The sequence below is a fragment of the Archocentrus centrarchus genome, chromosome 24 (assembly GCF_007364275.1).
Source record: "Archocentrus centrarchus isolate MPI-CPG fArcCen1 chromosome 24, fArcCen1, whole genome shotgun sequence".
In the NCBI taxonomy this organism is placed as follows: Eukaryota; Metazoa; Chordata; class Actinopteri; order Cichliformes; family Cichlidae; genus Archocentrus; species Archocentrus centrarchus.
The window spans coordinates 16,430,862-16,454,709 of NC_044369.1; the positions used below are offsets into that span (position 1 = coordinate 16,430,862).

At 40.6% G+C, this 23,848-nt stretch overlaps 1 protein-coding gene and 1 non-coding gene across 6 annotated transcripts; one reads left to right on the plus strand and one right to left on the minus strand.

The window, feature by feature from the left end:
• Window positions 1–2,039: 2,039 nt before the first annotated feature.
• On the plus strand, window positions 2,040–23,522 carry ncoa7b (nuclear receptor coactivator 7b). Of its 5 annotated transcripts, none has more exons than XM_030721694.1 (17): window positions 2,040–2,063; window positions 7,043–7,203; window positions 11,409–11,542; window positions 14,299–14,369; window positions 14,508–14,615; window positions 14,863–14,961; window positions 17,418–17,543; window positions 17,700–17,884; window positions 18,369–18,523; window positions 18,979–19,539; window positions 19,649–19,820; window positions 19,976–20,123; window positions 20,263–20,388; window positions 20,504–20,656; window positions 21,359–21,454; window positions 21,549–21,622; window positions 21,749–23,522. In XM_030721694.1, exons 2-17 carry the CDS (start codon window positions 7,166–7,168, stop codon window positions 21,882–21,884), a joined length of 2,382 nt encoding a protein of 793 aa, XP_030577554.1. In that variant the 5' UTR covers window positions 2,040–2,063; window positions 7,043–7,165; the 3' UTR covers window positions 21,885–23,522. The 5 variants fall into 5 exon arrangements, with proteins under 5 accessions (XP_030577554.1, XP_030577555.1, XP_030577556.1 ...); XM_030721695.1 differs by lacking the exon at window positions 2,040–2,063 and adding an exon at window positions 2,289–2,310; XM_030721696.1 differs by lacking the exon at window positions 2,040–2,063 and adding an exon at window positions 5,987–6,164 and having other exon boundaries at window positions 18,402–18,523.
• trnae-cuc (transfer RNA glutamic acid (anticodon CUC)) lies at window positions 5,841–5,912 on the minus strand. The gene has a single exon. It is a non-coding gene; the product is annotated as a tRNA-Glu (tRNA).
• Window positions 23,523–23,848: the final 326 nt, after the last annotated feature.

The window sequence follows — 23,848 nt, forward strand, 5'->3', positions numbered from 1 at the left end:
GCCAGTGAGTATATATTAAAGCTTAAAGATAATCAGACATAATTTCTAGAAAGATTCCTGAGTGATTCCGCTCTCGGACATGTATTTTTTTCCCTAATTAGTTTTCCCCAAGAAAGTCAAGAAAGCAGAAAAAGTTAACCAGATAAAATGTCTGTGGGAAGCTTGAGCTAGCAGTAAAGGTTTTTAAGAACACAGCCTACTGTACGCTGTATGTATAAAGCCTTTGCATGGCAAGTTATCACCACCTGCACTCTCTCCACTGCAAACCTCTCTGGCCCCTGGGTGACATGATAAGCACAGGCCTCATTAGCCTTTTTAACTGGTCCAGCACAGTTGCAGTGGGCCGGTCTGTGGTCTGGCTACATGCCAGGCTAAAGTAAACTAACCCAGTGGAAACACTGTACAGACTGACCAACAGATCACAGAGTGCAAAGACTGTATTTGATGGAAAATTAATCAGAATTTACAGTATAATTGCAGCTAAACTACTCCTCCAGTTTAAAAAACTCCTATCTGACTATTCTTAGACCTGCTCTCTGTACAAATTTACATCTTTTAAAAAGTTACCCGAGCAATCCTTTTCTAAACACATCTACTCCCTCCGCTTGACAGCTTGATGGCTTTATGCCCACAAAACTTTAACTGTCTCCTCAGTGTTAAATCATTTTAAAACACTTACTCATTAGCTGTTCAAACAATCCTTTTTTTCCCCCCAAGAATGAGGAGAAAAAAATTAGAGCAGCTACAAAGTTGTGTAACCTTAATGATTCACGGTGTTTGTTTTGTTTTTGTTGTCTACATAGCAATTTTTTTGAATTTGCTTTTCTCATTAACATTTGGATTTTTGTATGGACGCCTTGAGCCTGGCTTGCCAAATGCAGCTTTTGCTTTTTTGTCAATGTGTTCTCGGGCCTGCATGTGTGAATTAGATGGTGTGTGTGCGTTTAGGCGTCTATAGTTTTTGAGAAATCCATCAAAGCTTATCATTATAAGTAAACATGACAGAATGGACAAAATGTCTTGTGCGCCGCCAGACCTGCTATCTAACCACAAGCCATATCTGCGATGATGGACTGATGTGGCGCTGGCTCGGACTAACCAGAGTCTGAGTGTGAGAGTGGGAGTGCATGTATGACACACACACGCAGACACACACAGGAGAGCACGCACATCAAAAGGCTACACATGCAGACTCACAATAAGCAAACACTCATGTTACCTTATATCCTTTACCTCGCAAAGGAATATTACCTTTGCCATACTTGAAAAGTTGACTTATCATACAGTCACAAATAGGCAGACACTGTCATAACTCATATAGGAATTTATAGCTGTTATTTATTGGCCGGTGTTTACTGGGCCTCATAGTTTTATACCTATAAGCTGAGCAGAGACAGCGATTTTTCTTCCAGATACTGATCGTTACTGTGCAGGACGAACCTCTTTTTATGGCAGATGAGATCAGAGGAGAGTTAAGGAGTGCTGAGGGAGATTTATTAGTAATGCCAGCTAATAGTTCATGATCTGTGCTCATTATCCCGGTTTCACTATGTGTTAGAATACAGACCACTGCTACCACAACCTACAGCATGTCAAGGAAGGTCACTGAAAATTCTAAATAGTTTATTGAACAGTTTTTTTGGAGTTTTTATTTTTTTGCTTTTGCCCAAGGTGAGGTTTCTTGCATTTGTGTGCATGCGTGCGCAAGTGCTGAGGTCAACCTGTGTGTTCCTCTAGTTGTTACAACACCACTGATAAGCAGAGTAAACAACCATGCACTGTTTGCGCCCCTGCCACAGTCACATGATCAAAAACTCTGATGATTGAGTGTGTGTGTGTGTGTGTGTGCGTGTGCGTGTGTGATTGAAAGGGGTAATATTCTGTTTTGCCCCCATGATGAGGTTTCAGGCACTGTGTGCGCCATATTCAAGGTGTGGCTCCTGCACTGTCTGGATGGCTAGCTTTAAGAACTAAACCCCAGCTTTGATAACCTTTCCCCTGCTGTTCAGTTCCCGGGTCGAAGGTCATGGCTGCAGAGCCTCAGCTGACTTGGCAGATTGACAGTAGGTGTAGTGGCACTGGATGGTATACAGTATAGTGTCGTTTCAAGCCGTATCTCCATCACTTTCATTCTCCTCTCTGTCTTTTTTAACTGGACTGTGTTAGTGGTTAGTATGTGTGTATGCAGAGGCTGTGTGTGTGTGTGTGTGTGTGTGTGTGTGAGAGAAAGAGAGAGGGGTCATTAACCTCATAGTAGCCTATAGACAGTCTTTGAATCAGTCTGGACAGTCCTAGACCACCAAGGGAGTGGTGAGTGTCTCCATTACAAACTACTAAACTACTGCAGCTTGCAATGGCTCATATAAAAAAAAAAAAAATAAAAATAAATTAAATTTAAGCTCTAAGGGTTTACAGATTACTCTGACCAGGATTGGTTTGTGCCGTTGATTGTAAATCCATTACCAATGTGTAAAGACTTTCCTGTGTTAACTAGGTCAAAATGTACTAGATCTGGTTCCCCTGTGGAAAAGACACTTTAAAAACCATTTTAAAATGTCCCCTTTCCCTTCAGTAGTGTTTGTGTTTTATATTTATCGAAGTCTAAGCTAAACTATGTTAATTCTCATAGTATATTTCATTTAATCTATTCCAGAGACAAACTGTAAAATAAGCGGTTCGTCTGAGTTTTTATAGCTAGCCCCAGTTAAGTTATGCTAAACTAAGCTAGCCAACCACAGGCATTAGCTTCATAATTACAAACAGGAGATTTTAATTTAAAAGATGACTTGAGTATTTTTTTTTTTTTTTTACTACTAGGTTTTTGGTAACATCTGTTTGCCACAGCTTGCTAATTTTTAACTCAAGCGTCCTCTCCATTAACAGGTATTAGTTGGCTAATATTAGCTTCATGTGTATTCTTCACTACATAACGGTTACACTTACCAGATATTGGGTCAAAATATAAATTAATCCATGTATAAATAACACTTTCTGTGGTCATACATGCTCATTTTAATTTTGAGATTATCTGTAGCCAACTTGAATTATGCCTGATGGTTATGGTCAATATGGAAGCTTGTTTCTGCTGCTGAAAAAAACATTTTTATTAGTAAGTCAAAATTTCAAGTTATGCATATCTCGACATTACCACTCAATAACTCAAAATGCAAGTTACACATCTCATAATGTTCACTTACTCAGTAGTAACTGGACATTTTGAGATAGTAAGTTGAAATTTTGAGATACCTAACTAAAAAATTTGACTTTGCTCTGCCTGGCAATTTTTTTTTTTTAGCTATAATGAAAAGGAAAGTACAAGAAAATGGATAGCTGATTATCTTTTATATTGATCCACTTTAATGTATCAAAACAGTAACAAAGGACAATTTAACATCACATCAGTTGATCTGACTTAAAACAGACAATAAGCTAAATAACTGTAGCATAGGCTTTGAAAATATGAACAAATACTTCCTGTTAAATATAAAAAGCAGCTAACAAAAGTAGGTCTCTACATAAAAGCAAAAATGTGAGCTCCGTGAGCATTTTGTTTCAGCAGCCTCTGGAAAGAAAAGTCAACATATCTTCCTCATTCTGAGTCTTTTTTGTGTCAGCCTCTTGTACATCTGTCAAAGCTGTTAGCTGCTTGTAAGTGGGTCCCTGAATTATACTTACACCATTTTGTTTAGCTTCATTACTAACAGCTAATTGGTTTATTGCGCAACTGTCTGTCAGCATTCTTACATCTTCCCATAAACATCCAGATAAAAATGTACGTTTTTCTAAAAGTAAAGCAGCAGTTTTATTTTATTTTTTACACACTTTAGTTCATTATAATGAATTACACCCTATACTCTCTATCAGTTATCATTTGTATGACATATCCTTTTCCCAGTGTTTAGGTTTTGTGTCTTCTTGATGCCACGCCGTACTTGAAGTTATCAGTGGCTTTAGTCTAAGCTAGAAGTGTGACGTCCAAGCAAAATCATTTAAAATCACTCCAAGGCCCGGCCTGGTTCAGACCTTTGTGCCTACAGCAGTTTGAAAAGATATAAGCAAGATATTATCTTTGTTTTCTCTGTTTTAGCAAAACAGTGCACAACAAAATGATCTAGTTCATTTTAACCACACACAAACCCTCAAAATGTGCTCATCTTCAGAGATTGTGTATGTGTCTCTCTCTCTATATATATATACATATATGTGTGTGTGTGTGTGTGCGTGTGTGTAACTGTAAAGCAATATTAACTAAATAAAAGCAGATACTGTAATAATACCAAGCTGTTTGCCAGTCCTGAAGGGAGAGTACCATAAAACTTCTAATATCAGAGGCTGAAATGAAACTACCTGCCTACTGTACAGAGCTTATGTGACAGTGAGACAGTATGGATAGAATTAGACTCGTATTATAGCTCTGTCTGTGAAGCACATCTTGAAAACATTACTCAGCAAAGAGGCAAAAGTTTACTTGGGGTCATCCTTGGCTTTTTTAGTGCTTAAAATTCTTACAGTATGCCAGTTGGTCGGCTGCAGTGTTGCTTCCTTTCTTTCTCTCTGTTGATTCAGTGCCATCCTTGTGTTCCCAGGAAAGCAAACAAGAGACCTTGAAGATAATTTAAAGAATCTAAAGAAGAATTTTAAAAAGTAGGAAAATGAATAGAAAGATGCCAATCAAAGACAGTGTATGTGCAGGAAATGATAAGTTGGTGGGCGATATTTTGAGCTCTCCCATTTCTGAGTCACAAGGAGCTTTTGATGGTTCTGCAAGGGGACGATGATACCCAGAGCCGCAGGTTCCTGCCAACACAAACCCTGCTCCCAACCAGCACTCCCTCCCACCCCCACTATTCTTTGCTCCTGAGGAGAGGAGGGGGTGGAAGTCAAGGGGTGGGTTGATGAGAGGCTGAACAGGCCGGAGAAGGGACACACAGGCGCCATGGCGATCCCTAAGACAACTTATCTCCTCTCTCACAATGATAGCGCCTGTCAAAATAACTGCCAAGATACACAGCCAGGCAGGAACTGGTTAACCGGCAAGGCCTCCAATAAGGAGGGCCTTCTCGCTGGGGTCCCACCTTAGAGGGCTCTCTGGGACCGCAAGCACATATTATCTCTGTTTCATTGTTCTCTATAACTCAAACAGGTTGGGTTTAATTCAAGACAACAAGCTGGTTACATTTAATTGAAAATTAAAATGTACTGTGAATCAAATGTCAAGGTGTCTGAAAAATTAACACAGGTTAAAGACACTCTGGTCACTGATGGGGTCCCTATTTCCTTAGGGAATATATTGTTTTAGTCTGGTGTACTTTTTATTATACTATACTCTATACTATATTTTCCTGAGACCTTAAGTCCTTTGTAGTGATCACAAAAAAAAGTTGAATTGAAAGATACTTTTTTGCGTCTCTTCTCAGGAAGATATATCTGCCCATTTTCCTTTTTTGTGAGGACTTGTGTCATTTATTGTGAAGTATCGCCACCTAGCGGCACAGTTTTTCGTGGGTGGCAAAAATGAAGTGGACATGCTACCTCGCCGTCAAAGTACAGTTGTGTATTAGAGCCATTCTTTGTACATTTGAGGCCAAAGGTGCATCTGTAATGCGTCTGTGGAGTTATATCAACGAGATATGGTAAAATAAGACTTTTTGCTCTAACAAGGGCAGCGTCTTGGTAGATCCTGTTTCGAGTTATATGGAGAAAAACGATATATATCTATTTTTTTTCTTTTTCACTATTGTGACTGTTGTCACAGTGGCAGCAGCACACTACGGCTTATAATTAAATATTGTATTTATATTCGAGGATAAGAAGAAAAAAAAAAAAAAAAAAAGCTGGAGTTCCCTGACCGGGAATCGAACCCGGGCCGCGGCGGTGAGAGCGCCGAATCCTAACCACTAGACCACCAGGGAAGTTAAAATGGGGGAGGGTCCTGTCTTTATTTATTCGTTGGGATGCTGCATTTTCAGAACTATCTATTATGTCATCAAATTATATTGACTTACAATCTAGTCTCCAGCCTAGTTAAACCTTGGTAACAGGACCCATCGGGGCATTAACTAGAACCAAGTGGCGATCTCGAATGTGTTTTATAGCGCGCATGACACCAGAGGGCGTTGTAAAGGGGAGGAGGCTTCATTTTTATGTTGGAGGATGCATGCAAGGTATGTGGGAAATTTTAGTTACCTGTTTTTATGTTAAATAAAAGCCCTTAGAGCCGTCTTTACAAATCTGTGTTCGGCGTGAGTGTTTGACCTGGTTGCACGAACATGAATGCGTTATTTTTTTTTAAAGAACGAATTTGCGGAACAACGAAAAAAATATATAGTTAATGTCATCCCCAGGTTGCTATTGTCTTGTAAACAAAGTGGCTAGCTAGCACCGTTAGCATCAACTGTGTTGTCAGCTGGAGGACCTCGCTCACTTCGGCCGCGTTTGCTTTAAACATTTGCACATTTTGGATATCTGTTGTCGTTCTTGTATCGTAATAAGAAGCTGAAACCTGCCCTGTGGAACAATTTATGCAGGATTTCCTACCATGCAAGCTACTACAAAGTGAAAGTCTGGGCAGATGGGGTCGTAACGTTGCTTCAGATTGAGCTTTTCCACTCTCTGGTTAGCCACTCACCTGTTATATAACACGCTTAGGTTACACATGGATGAACTGCAGTATCATGCCAGTCGCTAAGGTGAGCTACATGCTGCGATTATTAGTTTCATTTTTATTTAAGCATCAGTGTTGAAGCTAGCTGTTAATGTAGCCATGATGGTTTGATTCTTTACATCGGCAGTCAGCGTGTGTTTTACATAATAAAACACACGCTGACTGTGTTCCCGTTAACTAGAAGCAGGTGTGATTGTGTTTTGTAGCCGAGAGGCTCCATTTTCCACCCCTTTGGCTTATTGTCAGCTGATTGAGCTGACATGCCTGTTATGGGACGCTTTCATCGCCCTTCACTTAAGCTAATGGGGCTTCGCGATCAGTTGTTGGGTAAGTGTTGCTGAGTGAGGAGGTTAATCCGGTTTCTTCTTCATTCTGCAGGACTAGGAAGAAGTGTGAGAGGTGATCTTCCCAACCTTGGATGCACAGACTGCGTACGGATGTAAGAAATTGGATCTTTGTATAAATGCACGTAACTGCATGCAGATTTAGGACCCTGGCCTGATGGAAAAGAGAGACAGGAAGCCTGGATATTTTGCCAGGTAAGGGACTCTTATGGAAATGTTTAAATTTTCATGCAGCTGTCAGTTTTTTGTTGTTTTTTTTTTTTTTTAACTCTTTTGATCATTTAGAGATATGAGTCGATAGTATTAATAAATTTGAACATAAAAATTATCTTGGAGGATTTGTGTCCTTGTGGGAAGCATTAACATGAAATTAAGGGTGTTTTGCTGACCAATAATGAGGATTTACCCCATGGTTAAGCTCTAAAAAGAAGCACACTCATCCTTTTGCCTTTAAAAATTCAAGGAACTGAAACTATGGGGGGAAAAAAACCTTTACATGTAGGTGGCAGGTTCAAGGTGCTGGGAACTTGAAAGCTATAAAAAAAATCTTAAAGGAAAATAGATTCTTGACCTTTTTTGTTCAGTTAATGTAAATTAACTAATATCCTATGCCATCTTTTTATGGTCCGTCTTGTTTTGCTGTTGTCTTTGTGATATCTCTCCACACCTTAAATTAACAAGTGTGGTGGTCCACCCAGTGGTCTGTGTTCAAAAGTGTGGCTTAGCATTGTTGACTGATCATAGACACCTGTCCCCTTACTCAGCTGGTATGTACTATATCTGAAGAAGGGCATGAGCTGCTACCATTGGATATTTTTTAATAGTCCTGTTCGGTCATAGCAATCCATTAAACTCTTATTTCCAGTGCCAAGTTTTTAATCTAGGACTATATTACTCTGCATGACTCACATGTCAGTATAAACCTTATTTATCTCATACTGGGCCTTGGTGCAGCCACAAGCTCTTCTCCTGCCCCCTTCTTTGAGGCCACCCTCACTTAAAGCCAGCTTTCTTGTGATTGGTTGCCCTGCGTAAACAGAAGGTTTGAGATGCAGGTGGTGGGTGGGGCTTCTGCACTCTCAGCCAGAGGTGATCATGTTAGGATATCGTTGGTTATCAATATCATTATCGATGGTTCCTCCTAGCAAAGCATGCCCAACTGAAGCAGCATTAAAAATCTGTTTTGTTTTGTTTGCTATAAAACCCTCCGGTGTGTCTCTCTAACATGATACCCTCTATCGCCAGAAATTGCAATGCTCATCTGATACAATGCAAAAAATTTCTACAGAATATGGAAAGAATCAGCGAAGGTGCTTTTGGTTATATTGTGGGTGCATTATTTAGCTGTAACACGTTTTTGTGTGTGTGTGTTTTAAACCAGTGGTTCTCAAACTTTTTCTGGCTTGATTTTTATCAATAATTAACAATTAGGAAGTATGTGAGTAGAACTGAAACAGCTTGTAATATTTATTTATTTTTGTTGTCATTCACTCTAAGAATCACATGGTAGTGTGATCCAAAATCTTGAATATTTATTTATTCATATGAGGGTATTGTTTGTTAGCAGTGACAGTTTGTTGCATCTTTGCGACTCAACCTCGTGCTGTCGAGGTGCATTTACTAATTACGTATTCAAAGCATTGTGAATTAGGCCCAGCATCCATCTCTAAGCTGCACCCACCTTTTACGGACACATAAAATCCCAGCCGTGCGTCACACGTCTCACGGGCACGGGGCCCGATGGGATGGTGTCGACTTTAGAAATGGATTTCGGCAGTGTTGTGAAACGTGATATGAGGAAATGCGTGGAAAGAGGCTTATCACGGTTGCAGTCTATAGACTGACAATAAATTTTCAGGTTGTCAGCACCTGCAACACCTGCTCTCGCTGACGTCTGAACAGATGAGGTGTGTCATAGAACTGCATGGCTGATTTAAAGATGGGTAAATGTTACATTAGGGCTGGTTTGCTGCTAAAACAATTACCTTTTGCTTTGTGTGACCTGTTCTACACAACACTTATAAACAAACATGTAAACTGGTGCATATGTAAGGTGAAACAATGATATGCTGCCATCATTGCATAATTTTTGTATTTGTTTAATGTATACTTTTGTGAGTGATTATGAGTTCAAGCTTTATAGCTTAATGAGCGTAATTCCTTATTATGTCTCATGTTACCCGCTTAGACTGTACTGACATCTTGGTGCAATCCAGCCCTTTGTCTTGTGTGTGTGTGTGTGTGTGTGCGTGTGTGTGTGCGTGTGTGCGTGCGTGTGTGCGTGCGTGCGTGCACGCGTGCATTACCCCCATTTGATTGGGTTATGTTGGAAATATAATATTGTGGAGAAAAATGGCTGTCGTCACAATTATTATTATTATTAGGTTGCCAGCATATTAGATGTTAATGGGGATGCAGGCTTTAAACTGAGTTAGAGAAGGAGCACTTGCCGAGAGGCTGTGCAGGAGCACCACTGCCTGTTTGCACAGAAAGTGGAACAAAAATAAGCCTTATCGCCGAACGCAACCACTCCTCTACCGCGTATCTGTGCGGCTACTTCGTGCGGCCTCGCTTCCTGACAAATAGAGCAAAGGTCACTGTGAGGTGCACACACAGGGCGGCCAGGGACAAGTATTAACCTGCCACATTAAAAATGTCCCATTGGAAACAAAGCTCAGCAAATGAAAACCGTGTGGAAGCATTAAACACAAAATAAATCCAGGCACGCATTTGTTCTTATAACATCATTTTTTTTTTTCCTAGACAATGCAAAATAAATTAAATTGAGGTCGTATGAGGAGATGAAGTTGTGATAATATTTAATATGTGCAAGGTTCATTTGTAAAGCTTCCAAACAAGGTTAGGAAAGCCTAAAGGCACTTATTATTAATCATGTTAAATAGGATGAGATCTGTTCATTTCAGATTGTCTTATCTGAAGCACTTTGATTAGCATTGACCTGTACAAGAAGTGCTACGCAAATAAAGTTTGATGAGTAGAAGGAAGCCTTCTGCTGTCTGTAAGAACAAGGTTTCTTTGTAGCCCCCAGGAATAAAACAAAAGTTATTCATAAATGACCATTAAAATGCAGAATTAAACTCAAATAACTGTATGGACATCAGTCTTCTTTAGCTCGTTCACATTTGTCCCCACAAGCTAAATAGAGCTCACCATTTTGAACTGGCAAATATAAAGACTGGCTGTGTACACATCGAGACTGAGGGGTTCCAGCTGCAGTAGGTGCCTTGTATTTGAGGGATATGAAAATGGATGTTATGATTTTTTTTTTGTGTGTGTTGTGTCATGCTTTAAATCATTTTGTATGCATTTGTTTGAATGTCATCTTCACCTCCTACACTGTATGAAAAAACATTAAAATGTGAGCATTCTCATAAATAACTTAGAAGTATTCTAGGGTCTATTTTTCTATTTGATTTTTCTTTTTGGCATCATGTTAGGAAATCATTCACTGTTTACAAGCTCGAGGGGGATAAGAAGGGTTAAACGGCAGACGATGATGTAAAGATGAAGGAGAGGCTGTGATGGAGGGCGCTGAGAAATGCCCCTGAGTGAAACAGATGGCGTACTGTAGAGAAATGCATCAGCAGATTGAGTCCACAACCAGATGTGCGCCTGAGCTCTGTCTGTCTACCGACTTATCGACCCAATCTTTCCTTTCCATTAAAGCACTTGAACACTTAAGTCAGTCCGTTTGCGTTTTTCTCCTTTGGCCAGATCGTGCAGAGCAGACCGCTTTCTCTCAAAGCCTGTGACGAATCAGCATGGCGCTACCTTTTCTTAAAGTACTTAAGCTCTCAGCAGGCCTCTGAGAGCCGGCATTATCCTTAAGTGTACCGCTAACCTGTGATTTCACTGCACTGCAGTGGGCCCCCTTTAATGAACCCCCCACACAGTGTGGAGGTGGCGTACATCATTCCCTTTCGTATGAATGATTAAACAGGGAGAAGGGGCAATGTCACAGAACAGCTGAAGCAGCAAAGTAAACAGAAAAGTTGGTGCTGATTATTAAAACTTACTGCAGCACCCTTGACAAAAGGAATTAACAGCTAAAGTCTGTTGTGTTGTTGATGCTATAAGATAAGTGTGTGCTCCCTGATAATGACACATTATTACAGAGCTTTTCTTCTAGATTATCCAGCATGCCTAATATCTGAAACAGAAATCCTGAATGGTTTAGTTTAAGTTAAGGGCTTTATTATTTCCTGTAGGGGTCTGCTACAACACTCGTAGAATATTTAAAGTTACAGACATGGTGTAAGCTGTATATTCACCCTGAGAGAGCTGACCAAAGCTGAGCTTTGTTTCTACTTGCTCTAAACGAATCTTGCTTTTGTTTTTTGTTTTTTTTTTTGTTTTTTTTTCCTCTGGCATCCCATCAGGCTGAAAAAGCGGAAACAGATCAAGGGGAACCAATCGGAGAAGAATGTGACTGAGCCGAACCCGACAATCATCTCCTGTCCTGACAGCGACCCCAACAAGAAGACAGAGCTGCAGAGAGTGACAGGAAAGCCAGGTAAGATGGCCACACCGATTTCCAATGTATCTGGAGATCTTGTTAGCTTTCATTTTTAAATAAAAAAAAATAAAAATTTAAAGTTTTACAGTTGGAACATACCCCAAAGTTTCTAAGTGGCTGCTTTTTTTTTTTTCTTATTTCCTGTCATATGTCTATTGTTTAAAATAGTGGATGCTCATATCAAACATAGCTTAAGTTTTTTTGTTTGTTTTTTGTTTTTAATATAAAAAGGAAATGCATGTGCAAGTAATCCATGTAGTGCTCAACAGTCATCCTTAATATGGTCATCTTGGACACACAGCTCTGGAGTACAGAAGCCCCACCCACCTGTTTGGGAGGGGCAGCCAATCAGGGGTTAAAACAGTTTGTTTCAGACAGTAAAGGGGCTCAGGGCCGCACCAATGCCCAGTATAAGATGAGGAATTTCTTAAACTGTGAGTCATGCAAAGCTACTCTACTAGAGTCCAAGAATAAAAAGATGGAGTTGGAAAGTATTATTATTATTATTATTATTATTATTATTACAGTTCCCCTTTGATAACATAAAAGCTGAATAATTTAATGCAATAGATTAAAAGGTGTATAAGATGGCTGTGCAAGCTGCATGCACACCCCTGTTTGAGAGACTGTCAGAGCAACCTTTTTTTTTTTTTAATTTTTTTTTTTTTTTTTTTTAGTGGTTGAGATGATGTTGCACATTAAGACTGTCGATCTCACCCTTCTCTGTATCATCTAACTGTCCTTTCTCACGTCTTTTCATCAGAATCTGTGTGACTCAATGTAAAGCAGATTCATGGGAGAGTGTAAAACAAATGGTCTCACTGGCTGGCAGCAAGCTCTGTGACACAGCTGTGACCTTGAGAGGGTAAAGCATTGAAAATGCAAAAAAAACTAACCATGCGAAACAGCTTTACAGTCTAATAAGAGAGAAATCTTCTATGGAAGGTTTTAAAATCAAGTTTCTCTTGATTTTAATGCAATTCAAGACTTGAGTTGTAGTTTTTTGTTTTGTTTTTTTTTTTGCTGTCTCGTGTGCGTGTGTGTTATCACAGTTGCTTTACATTTGCAATGTATGATCATTTTTAAATCTGTGTTAAGGATCCTCTCTGTTAAAGCAACCTCAGCAGTTTTAAATCGGAAGTTGCATAATCGTTATCCTGTTCTGGTTTACAGTTGAAGATTAATTTTAAGCGCGCTTTATACACAACATCATTTAAAACTATGGTTTGATGTTAGCCCTCAATCATTATAGGAGTGCCCTTAACCCTCTGGGGTGTAATTGGCCATTTTTGACTACTTTTGATTTTACCTTTTTATATTTCACCTTAAAAACTGTTTACCTTACCTTGTTTGGTATCCTTGTTTTCAGCACGACCTCAAATGTCTGACTGTACAGTTGTTTTGTTTGTTTTTTTTTGGGGGGGGGGGGGTTATTGTGACATACTGTATCAACACACTGGACACCTAAAATCTGAATAGAAAAAAGTTGTGAAAACCACAAACATGTTTAACAAACAATTTTTTACAATTATTTACATGAAAATGCAATGCAGGCCAAATTGCGTTTGCAACAGACCGCTAGCAACAAAGTACCTAAAGATACAATTTAAAATTGGTTCTTTGCTAGTTTGTCTGTTCTATAAACACAACACTGGTTGATTCTTTGAGTTAAGTGGTTAGTTTGGCTTTTTTTTTTTTTTTTGTTTTGTTTTGGGGTTTTTTTTATGCTTGAATGATTCATAGGTCAGTGTTAAGTGGCTTACTAACCAAAACCATTCCTGTGAAAATGGTCGGGTACAAGGACTGGACTGAAACTGAGTGACAAAGCAGCCAAAGAAAAACTTTGTAAGACTTTCAGAGAGCCTGGTGAACTACTGCTCAAGACCAATTTTAAAAAATAACAAGAACGTCCTACAAGACATCCCACGGACCAGTATCTGTCTAACAATAAACCCAAAATAGCCCAAAAAATTGATCATTGCAAGCATTATGAGCTGTGTGTGTCATGCTAGCATATTTTGCTGGGTTTGTTTGGCTGTGAATGAGCAGTGATGATAACTCCTATCACAAGTTCAGTGGGTCAGCCAGCTGTATAAACTCTGTAGTGAGTTGCTTCATTGTAATACATACTGCAAATGTGATGTTCTGTAGTGTAAGGGGAAAAGTACACACGCACAAATTTGTTTCCCATGGGCTAAAAATCCTGCCCAGTATGTTATCAGTCACAGCCTGGCACGGACTCGGTGAATGAAGTGACAGCGGCCTTTTTCTTTGATGCTCGGTACAGTAAAAAGAAGCAGACACAGCTGGAGCCTGGCTGTCTAATGCTTACTCATGCCCTCTGTTTCCATGGTGGGGGCAGCAGTATAATGAGGCAGGCAGGGAGTGGAGCACTAATAGCCTGTGCTTTCCCGGCAGGAAGAAAATGCTGACTGTGGACTCTGTCTACTACAAGGGTCAGATTATCTGTGTATATACAATAACCGCTTCAGTGTTTGCAGTGTTTTGGGGCTGCGTAATGATAGAGGATGAGCAGCTAGTACTGAGTCACAGTCAGACAACCAAAGGCTATTTAGAAGGTCCTTTCTGTTTGGGAGTTATTTGTTTTTTTTGGTGTTTTCTTAAATAAATTATGAGATGACAGAATTAAGGCATTTATGTGGTTCTTATAAGAGTTTATTTTCCCTAATGAGTGTTATGTTACAGTTGTCTTTAGTCTCCAGTCCTCTTTCTGTTCTGTTCTGTTCTGTCAGATGATGGCTGTAAAGTTAACAGTAAGGCAAAGATGGAGAAGACAAGGCCACCGGGGACAGTGGAGTTCATTGTGAGTAACTTCTTAAGTAACACACTGCAGACTTACAAGGGAAAAGCTTGGAAATTTGCATTGCGCAGTATTTTGGCGTGGGCTCATTTCACATGTCTCTAGAGCCACATTTCACAGAAGAGATGATCTGTGTTACAGGTGGGACCTGATGATTCCCTCAACAGCATCGCACTCAAGTTCAATATCACCCCAAATAAACTGGTCCAGCTGAACAAGCTGTTTTCTCACAGCATCTACCCCGGGCAGGTGAGACACTGACCCTACGCAGCAGCTGGATAATGTGCTTAGAGCGGGGTTTCCACTATTGGAAAGCACCCGGCCTACCCCATCATTATTGGTCTGTGGATGTGTGTATGAAATATTGAATAGTGTGTCGTTGAGCCTAGTGAAAGTTAAAAGCTCGTTTACCATTTGCCATGCTTTTTTTTTTTTTTTTTTTTTTTCTCTTCTCATTACTGATAATCTGAGTATTGGTTATCCATTATTATTACAGAAGCTGTTTGTTCCTGATGTGAGCCAGTCAGAAACTGACCTCAAGTCTCCGAGTTCCTCTGAGCCAACCACTAACAACGTGTCAGAGAAGTCATCACATGTAAGTAAAACCACATTCATTATGTTGGAGTGCTGTGTGTGTGTGTGTGTGTGTGTGTGTGTGTGTGTGTGTGTGTGTGTGTGTGTGTGTGTGTGTGTGTGTGTGTGTGTGTGTGTGTGTGTGTGTGTGTGTGTGTGTGTGTTACAGTGGCCATTTAGGGGCAAAATGTTGTTAAAGGGGTTACTGGGGTTAGGTTAACTGGTCGCTCTAAATTGCCCATAGGTGTGAATGTGAGTGTGAATGGTTGTACAGGGTGTACCCTGCCTCTCGCCCTGTGTCAGCTGGGATAGGCTCCAGCTGGACTTTGGAGTTTGGTTGTTTTCAGAGGCGGCAAAAGTACAGACATTCTGCACTTAAGTAGAAGCACCTGTGTTAAAAAATACTTTGGTAAAAGTTGAAGTACTGGTTCAACTACTTAAGTAAAGGAAGAGTTTAAAAAAAAGTACAGGCTCCGAAATGTACTCAAAGTAAAGAAAGTAAAAGTAGCAGGTTGTATGAATGTTGAATTCAGTGAATGAATCTCAGGATCAGCAGCTTTGATTCAAACTCAGCTCTGCTACACTGATGTGACTGTAAATACAGTACAGCAAGCTGGCCTGTTTATCACACACTACACTCCAGTATTTTCATACAATCTTTGAATTACACAAAGTTAGCACACCTCAGTTTGTTTTGCAGTCATTACCTTTTAAATCTAACCTCTCTTCTTCCTCTCCTGTCCTCTTACATCAGCTGTTCTTTTAGCTAGCAGACACACTGTGTGACAAACTGCAGACACTTGTGTTTGCTAATGTTTGTTGAGCATTTGGAAATGTTGCATTTAAAATGACCTGCCACATGTTACTCCCTTTATTTCGCTCCTCTTCACTAGCGTTAGCTAAGATGCTGGAAGTACTGCATGCACAACTTATGGACTCAGTCCGGCCCCCTGTTAGCCCTGATTATAGCGCTATAAATGATACATGAATTATATGGTTTTGCCTCTTTAATCTGTTTGCATGCGATAAGCCCCGGTGATGGAGGCTACGCCAGTACGATTGTCTCTTGTGTTGTTGTTCCGCTATTTAGGCTCCGTGACTGGAAATTCAAAAACTTCTCTCAGATGTGTTAAACCTAAAGTAACAAATCTGTTTGAAAATGTAAGAAGTAGAAAGTACAGATTTGTGTAAAGTGTAAAAAGTACAGATACCTGAAAAAAATCTACTTAAGTACAGTAATGAAGTATTTGTACTTCGTGTCCTCCCACCTCTGGTTGTTTTTCATTCATTTTCAGCCCATTCTTGTTTCTGACCATTTTCAGAGGAATATTTATTTTCATTTGTTAAGCCACTTAACGCTGACCTATGAATCATTCAAGCCTAAAAAAGGCACCTAAATCAAGGGAAGAAACAGTGTTGGCTACACATTTGCTCCCATTTCTTTAGTGAAATGTCAAAAATTCCAATGATAACAGTTTGACAGATGTAAAATTGTATTTTTGCACAAAAAAGGTGATTCCCAAAGAGCTATTAGAAGAAAACTTGGTATATCTTGGCATGGTGTGTAGTGTGTCCTTAAAATGTTTGAGGAAACTGGATAAGACAAAAGAAGATGTGGCAAGCCTTACAAAACTATCTACAGCATATGAACAGTATCTGAAAGTCATGTTTAGTGGAAAATATCCAGCAAAGACCTGACACAGTACCTGAGAGATACACCTGGTCCTTCAGTTCATCCATCTATTATTCTTTGAAGCCTCATGGTCTCAGTGGAATGGTGGCTGTCAGGAAGCCATTCTTAAGGAAGGAAAACAGGGAGAAAAGGCTGAGGTATGCCACATTACACAAGAACTGAACTGTAAGTCAGTGGCAACAGGTCTGATGGGGTGATGAATCCAAATTTGAATTCTTTGGTTCAAATCAGTTTGTATGGAGGAGGTCGGGCGAGAGGTACGACAGTGAGTGTTTGCAGCCATCTGTAAAACACTGTGGAGGCTAAATACAAAAAAAAAAGTGCCATCAGATTTTAATCCACCATGCAATACCATCTGGAAAGTGTCTGATTGGTTGCAGTTTCATTTTCAGCTGCCTTATATACTGTTTCCATTTGTTTTTTCACATTTCAAACCATTTCTGCACCTATTTCTTTTTTTCCTAGCAAAATGTAAAGAAATGAGGTGGCTCGAGACTTTTGCACAGTAATGTATGTAGTATTGTGGTCTGTTTAAACTTCAAGTACAATACTTGAGAACTTGCTTTCATTAACAGGAATGAATGCACTCTTTATTTTGCATGTTTTTAAATTTCGCTCTAAGTATTCTATATTCTGCACACTTTCTTGCTTTGGCCGACTGATGCAAAAACGGCAGCGTTCTGAAAGCTGCTTTGCAACAGTTGTGGAGCAAATGTGAGGAGCTTTGAAACGAGTTGGATTAAATACAAGCACGACATTCATCTGTCCCTTTCAATGTCTTTCAGAACGGCGCTCTAAACTGCAGGTCGGCAAAGGCCCTCCGCCGTGAGCTCTCCCCGAACTCAGAGGACGAGAGTCCGCTGACGGTCAAATTCATAAAGATGAGCTGCAAGTATTTCACCGATGGCATGGTAAGAAGAAAATGTGTTTTAAGTAGAACTCTTCAAATTGGTGAATTATTGGATCTTACATATTTAACAATGTCTTTTAATTTAAAACTAATATGTTGACCTGAATAATCAAATTGTCACCATCATGCTGCCTCTTTATGTTGTTTTATTTTTCAGGGTGTTGTTGGAGGCGTGTTAATTGTGACGCCCAACAACATCATGTTTGACCCCCACAAGTCAGACCCCCTGGTGATCGAGCACGGGTGCGAGGAATACGGCCTCATCTGCCCGATGGAGGAGGTCGTCTCTGTAGCGCTGTATGATGACGTGTCGCGCATGAAGCTCAAGGACGCTCTGCCATCGTAAGACCTCTCCATCATGTTACCACATTTCCTTCTCCTCTAACCGTTCTTCTGTCCTCAACTCTTATTCCTTCTTTCTTGTTCCTCCTTCCAGTTTCTATTTAGTCCGAAATAAACTGTAAACTGAGATCTTGACGCTTTCACGCACGCTTCCTACCATGCTCCTGAGTTTGTGATGTTATGAAACCTCTTTGTTTCCGCTGCATCTCCTCTCCGTTGTTGTTACTCAAAATTCCATCCAATGCATGATCAGCATCTTTACTTTTCTCATTTCAGCTTCTTCTTTTTCATTTGTTCACAATTTCTGTTCTATTTGAGCTTTAAGTTGCTGTTTCACATCACATTTATTATTTTTAAGTTGTATACCACATTAATTTCTGTTGGCCATTTTCTTTTTCCTTTTCCTTTTTTTTGTCCCCCCCCACTTCTGTTTTTTCTTCATCCTTGACTGCGGTATGTGTGGTGCCACATCGTGACCTCACAGAGACCTACCCCAGGATCTGTGTCCTGTGTACAGGCCTGGGGAGTGGGAGCAGCTGCCATCAGAGCAGGAACTAAACCCCTTCAGCCGCTATGAAGCTCTGGATCCCAAACGACCAATAGTTCTGGATGAAATTGAATCAACTCTCTCTGAAACTGGTAGGATATGAAGATTGTGATCCAATTTTAAACCAGCTAATGAATGAAAGTAGCTTGTGAATTTTCAAATCCTGATACCAAAGATTAAGGTTATTTCCTTAAGTAATGATCGCTGCATTTACATTCACTGGCCACTTCATTAGGTACATTGCTAATACTGGATTGGCTCCTTTTTGCTTTCAGAACTGCTTTAATTCTTCATGGTATAGATTCAACAAGGTGCTGGAAACTTCACACAATTGCTGCAGATTTGTCAGCTGCACATCCATATTATTGATTCTCCCTTAAGTTTTTGTAGGATGGATAATAAATAACACATGGGTGTAATTACCATCACTGATTTACTGACACATAAGTGAAAAATGCCTTAACTACCCCCCCCCCCCCTTACACTTTTTTCCCCTAACATTTCTGACACAAGTTAAGCTTAAAACAAAACCTGTTCTTGATAACAGTGAGTACAGTGGGTGAGCAGACGGAGAAGTCTCCATCAGATGAGGGCTTTACCGAACTGGAGCCGACTATTAACGGGAGCACAGACGAGGTAGAGGGACCATCCTCCAAAACACTCAGCAGTGACCAACATGAACTGCTAGAACCGAGCGGTCCAGGCCAGGGAGAGTGCCAGAACCAAACTCAAGGGAAGCTGGATGATGAAGATGAAGGTGTAGCTCAGAACAGCTCCATCGATGGAGAGTCTATACAGTCCTTCTTAGAGACTGAAAAACAGGGTGACTTGCATGATAAACCTAGAACCCAGGTGGTAACTGAAACCAAAGATGCAAAATGTGAAGGAACTGAAGAGCTGCTAAATGGTGTGGATGATAAAATAACAAGTGCACCAGTGAACCAAAACAGGAGGCAGAGTCTGAAGGAGGCGTCGGAGGTTCACGAGAAGTCTGACCCAGACAGACCTGCGGAGGGGGATGAACTCGGTGAGGAGGAGAGGCAGAAGGAAAACTACGAGGCGGAGATAAAGTCCTGGCTGCTGCAGAGAATGCAGGCTCCAATAGAAGGTACAAATTATAGGATGTGGAAATTTCAGACTTTGATGGGGGTCTTCAAAGAAAATTTCCGCGTGAATTAGCTAAACTTTTGCTGTTGTTTTTTCTCCATACTGCGCAGCCATGCTTTTCTCATCAGAGGAGAAGAGCAAAAACCCGCCCATGTTCCTCTGCTTCAAAGTTGGAAAGCCAATGCGGAAGTCCTTTGCCACTTGCATGACATCTAGTCCCGCACACTCATTCGGGAGCCGAGGAAAGCAGCCAGAGTATTGGTTTGCTGTGCCACAGGAAAGGTAATGTTTCCTCACAGTGGTCGCAGTTTAATGCTGCAAAAATAACTGCATTTAAGTTGTGTGGAGGGGAAAAAGGGATTGGTATTGGTTTTCTGGTGGTATGTGTATGACCACTCCAGTCAGCAGTCTCCTGAGGGGGTGTGTGTGTGTTCCAGGGTGGACGATCTGTATGCCTTTTTCGTTCAGTGGTCCCCAGATGTGTATGGGAAGGAGGCTCGAGAGCAGGGCTTTGTTGTGGTGGAGAAGGATGAGCTGGACATGATCGATAATTTCTTCAGCGACCCTGCGTCTTGCAGCTGGGAGGTAAGCTCGGGAGAAATTCATGTGGCCTCCGCCCCACTTATTTCTTTTTCAGATGAACACAACAGTGGCGTGTTTGTGCATTTTCAAAGCCCCTTTGTCTTTCAATGATTTCTCTACTGCTTATGTACTCTTGCTCTAGATCATCACCATTGATGAGGCTAAGCGTAGGCAGAGTTTTGGCAGCATCGACGGAGACTTTTCTATGGATGCACTGCCCATGCTCAGTGATACAAGTGATCTGCTGCAGGACACACACATTGAGAAGGTAATCTTCAAATATCCTGACATGCAGCTTGTTTCTAAGCACTTACACACATCACTTAGTGATGGGGAAATAAGCAAATTCAGTATTCAGTCTAATAGTGTGTTTGTTTCTCCAGCTGGCCTGTCGTTTGCCTGCCCGTGTGCAGGGCTATCCATGGAAACTGGCCTACAGCACAGAGAAACATGGGACCAGTCTGAAGACTCTGTACAGGAACCTAGCAGATGTCGACAGTCCTGTGCTACTGGTCATCAAAGACATGGATAACCAGGTAGATGTAGTCCACATGGATGTGTAGTATTTAAATAACTGGGAGCTTTAGGGATGTGACATCAACAGTAGGTGAATGGTACATGAATGTAATGGCATCTGATCACCAGGAGGTGAATAACTTGTTAGAAATGCATGAGCTGAAAAGGGCTCGTAACCATGGTGGTGTTAGCTTGTGAGACTTCTGTGTTATTCCCTGTATTGGTTAGATTTTCAATTTCAGGTCTCTGTTTCTTTATTATATCCCAGTTCAAGGGCTGGATACTTATTTGCTGATAATTATTAGCATGTTGCAGTTGCAACACTACAACACAAGCTGTTTATAAAAGACAGACATAGCCACCATGACATCACCCAGTGGTTATTGAATTCATTTCATATCTTTTAAGCCTTGAGCTGAGCATTTTCAGTCTCACCACCTTAATATTTTGAAACCAGATGAAGGGAGGAAACAGGGAGTTGCTGACTGGTCTCCGGGCATGTGTGACTGAAGCCTTATGCACCAGAGCAACAGCTCAGTAATGGCCACAAGAGAATGTCTTCCTGAACTTAGCGACACCCTGTGGTTAAAAGAAAAATGCAGTATTGAGGAGAAATTTCTACCAGGATTGTTTGAAAAGTCATTTCAAATGTCCAGCTGGAAGAGTGAAATCTCTCCGATTATTTGTAAGGAAACTTAACTTCAAATCAACTCTTGTCACAGATATTTGGGGCATTTTCGACTCATCCCTTCAGAGTGAGCGAGCACTGCTACGGCACTGGGGAGACCTTCCTTTACAGCTTCTGCCCTGAAATCAAGGTTTGTGCCAAATATGTTTACAAACTCACTTTGGTTATTTCACTTTGGTCCCAAAGTCTCAGTATCAGGTGTGCTTTGGTGCATATACTTTCAGGTGTACCGCTGGACAGGGGAGAACTCCTACTTTGTGAAAGGCAATACTGATTCACTGCAGATGGGAGGAGGAGGGTACGTAGATCTACCTCAGTTTTCATTCAAGCATCAATTTCTCTCAATAATCTAAATCCTTGAGCAGTGAAGGGTTTGACAGTTGAGTAGTCGGCACTGTTTTCTAACCATTGTCCTCCCCTGCAGTGGTCAGCTGGGTCTGTGGCTGGACGCCGAGCTGTACCGAGGCACGACCACCAAATGTGCCACCTTTAACAACCAGCCGCTGTCCTCCCAGCAGGACTTCAACATCCACAGTCTGGAGGTCTGGACCTTCGAGTAACCTCATCTTCTCCATCTAAAGTCACTCTCCCTAAACCTTAAACACCACCCAATTCTATTATGCACCACTTGGCGGCAAACCTAAGTACCCACAAACGACGCTAAATGTTCTGCGAGTGAAGTTCAGAAGGTCCTAGTGGCGCTGTGCTGACTGATGGCAGAGCTGTCAGTCTTCTGTAGCCTGTTTTTGAAGTGGGTTTGTTGATCAGGTGGGGTGACGAGTTTATGCCTGGTTCACCATCCGTTCAAAGGTGAAGATGGAAGGGAATGTTTTTGCTCTTGGTTCATTGGCTGCCTTAGACATCAGACAAAGCCTCCAGCTTCCCCAGCATGCAGAGACTGCCTTACCACCATAAGCTTGTGAGGAGAGAATGGCTGCTTTTTCTTTTCTTTTTTTGACCCTGTGGCTGTGAGGACTAAAGAAGCCGATCTGCTGATGATACTGTTGAGATGACCCCCAAAAGAGCTGATTTTTAAGTCTTTACTGAAAGAACAGGAGTCCCACAATACTATATGTTGATTGAATAATTGTTGATATAATTTGTATTTTGAGGAATGTACAGAGAATGGCTCTTTTTCTTTCTTTTCCTTTTTTTTTGAACTTCAAAAGTTCAGATCCTCCGCCATCAAATTAAGCTTCAGTGTGTGTGTGTGTGTGTGTGTGTGTGTGTGTGTGTGTGTGTGTGTGGGGGCGGGCGTGTTTACAGAGAAAGTGTTCACTTGCCATGGAGCACTTGTTGCGAACGCTGTCTTTAATCTCTTGTTGTTTTGGAGTTTTTCCAAGTGAAATGAACGAATTTTGTTTGCATTTCCTCACAACTGCATATAATGTTCACATTCCCTGTCCAGTCCAAAACAGCTGGTAGAGCCAGGAAACATTTGCAGTGACCAAATATGTTCTGTTTAATGAATTAATTTCATATTTGTCATGTCATTTTATAAATATATTTTTGCATTCTGTTTTTACAAAGAATGTTTGCTTTATTTTTACAGTTTTCTTTACAAAAATTTTGCTTTGTTTTTGTTTTGTTCTGTTGACTTTTTTTCAGTATTGCACTTTGCCTGATAATTTAGTTATTTTGACTAATTTGTGGTCAGTGTCGTTCAGAGACTTGCAGCCAGTAGAAGTTTAACATGATGTCACTTTGCACTGCAGGATAAATTGACAGTCCGTGTGGTGTTGTGCCCTAAAGCTTTTCTACAATGTAAATTTGTTACTGAATGTCACGGAAGGAGGGAATCTGCCTGTCCAACCTCCTTTAAAAAGGGATGAGAAAGGGATACTTTTTTTTTTTTTTTGCACAATGACCTGCCACTAACTAAAGATTCAGATCTACTAACACAGGAAGGAAATGTCCATTTATGCCCGTTGTATCTGATACAGGCTTGTAGTGCATGAATATGCAATACTGCAACTGTCTGACACCACTGATGAGGATCCCTGCCGTACTATATTCACTAATGTGGTTAGCGCTTCATGTGCAAATGAGCTTGGTTGTCTTCAGCTGTTCAGTGTTGTAGCTGTGAAGTATTATTTCTTGTGAATCCCAAACTGCTGTGTTCTGTGATATCATGATCTATTTATTGTGTTGTCACTGCAACTACATTTAAAATTAAATAAATGTTAAATATATACATATATAATCATGGGTGCTGTGGTTTATGTTTTAAGTCTGTCGTCAAGAGTTAGAATATAAACAGTACAATTACAGTTTTGATGAGGATCCTTTATTTTGTAGGTTACATGTGGCTTTCTAAGTGTACCAAGAACACACACCTATCCCCCACACCTATTAGACCACCAGCTCCTTTGACCTCTAACATCAACAAGGCATTTTCTCCTATAAATATGTATATTTTCCCAGCAGATCAGCAGTTTCTGGCACCAACAACCACCAAAGTCTCTTAAATCATCTTTCTTTGCAATTCTGATGCTTAGTTCAAACTTCAAGGCTGACTTGTCCG

Coding starts and splice junctions, on each gene's coding strand:
- ncoa7b (XM_030721694.1), top strand. CDS start 7,166: ATGGAAAAGAGAGACAGGAAGCCTGGATATTTTGCCAG. Junction 18,524..18,978: donor ATCAACTCTCTCTGAAACTG/GTAGGATATGAA, acceptor TCTTGATAACAG/TGAGTACAGTGGGTGAGCAG. Junction 19,540..19,648: donor AATGCAGGCTCCAATAGAAG/GTACAAATTATA, acceptor CATACTGCGCAG/CCATGCTTTTCTCATCAGAG.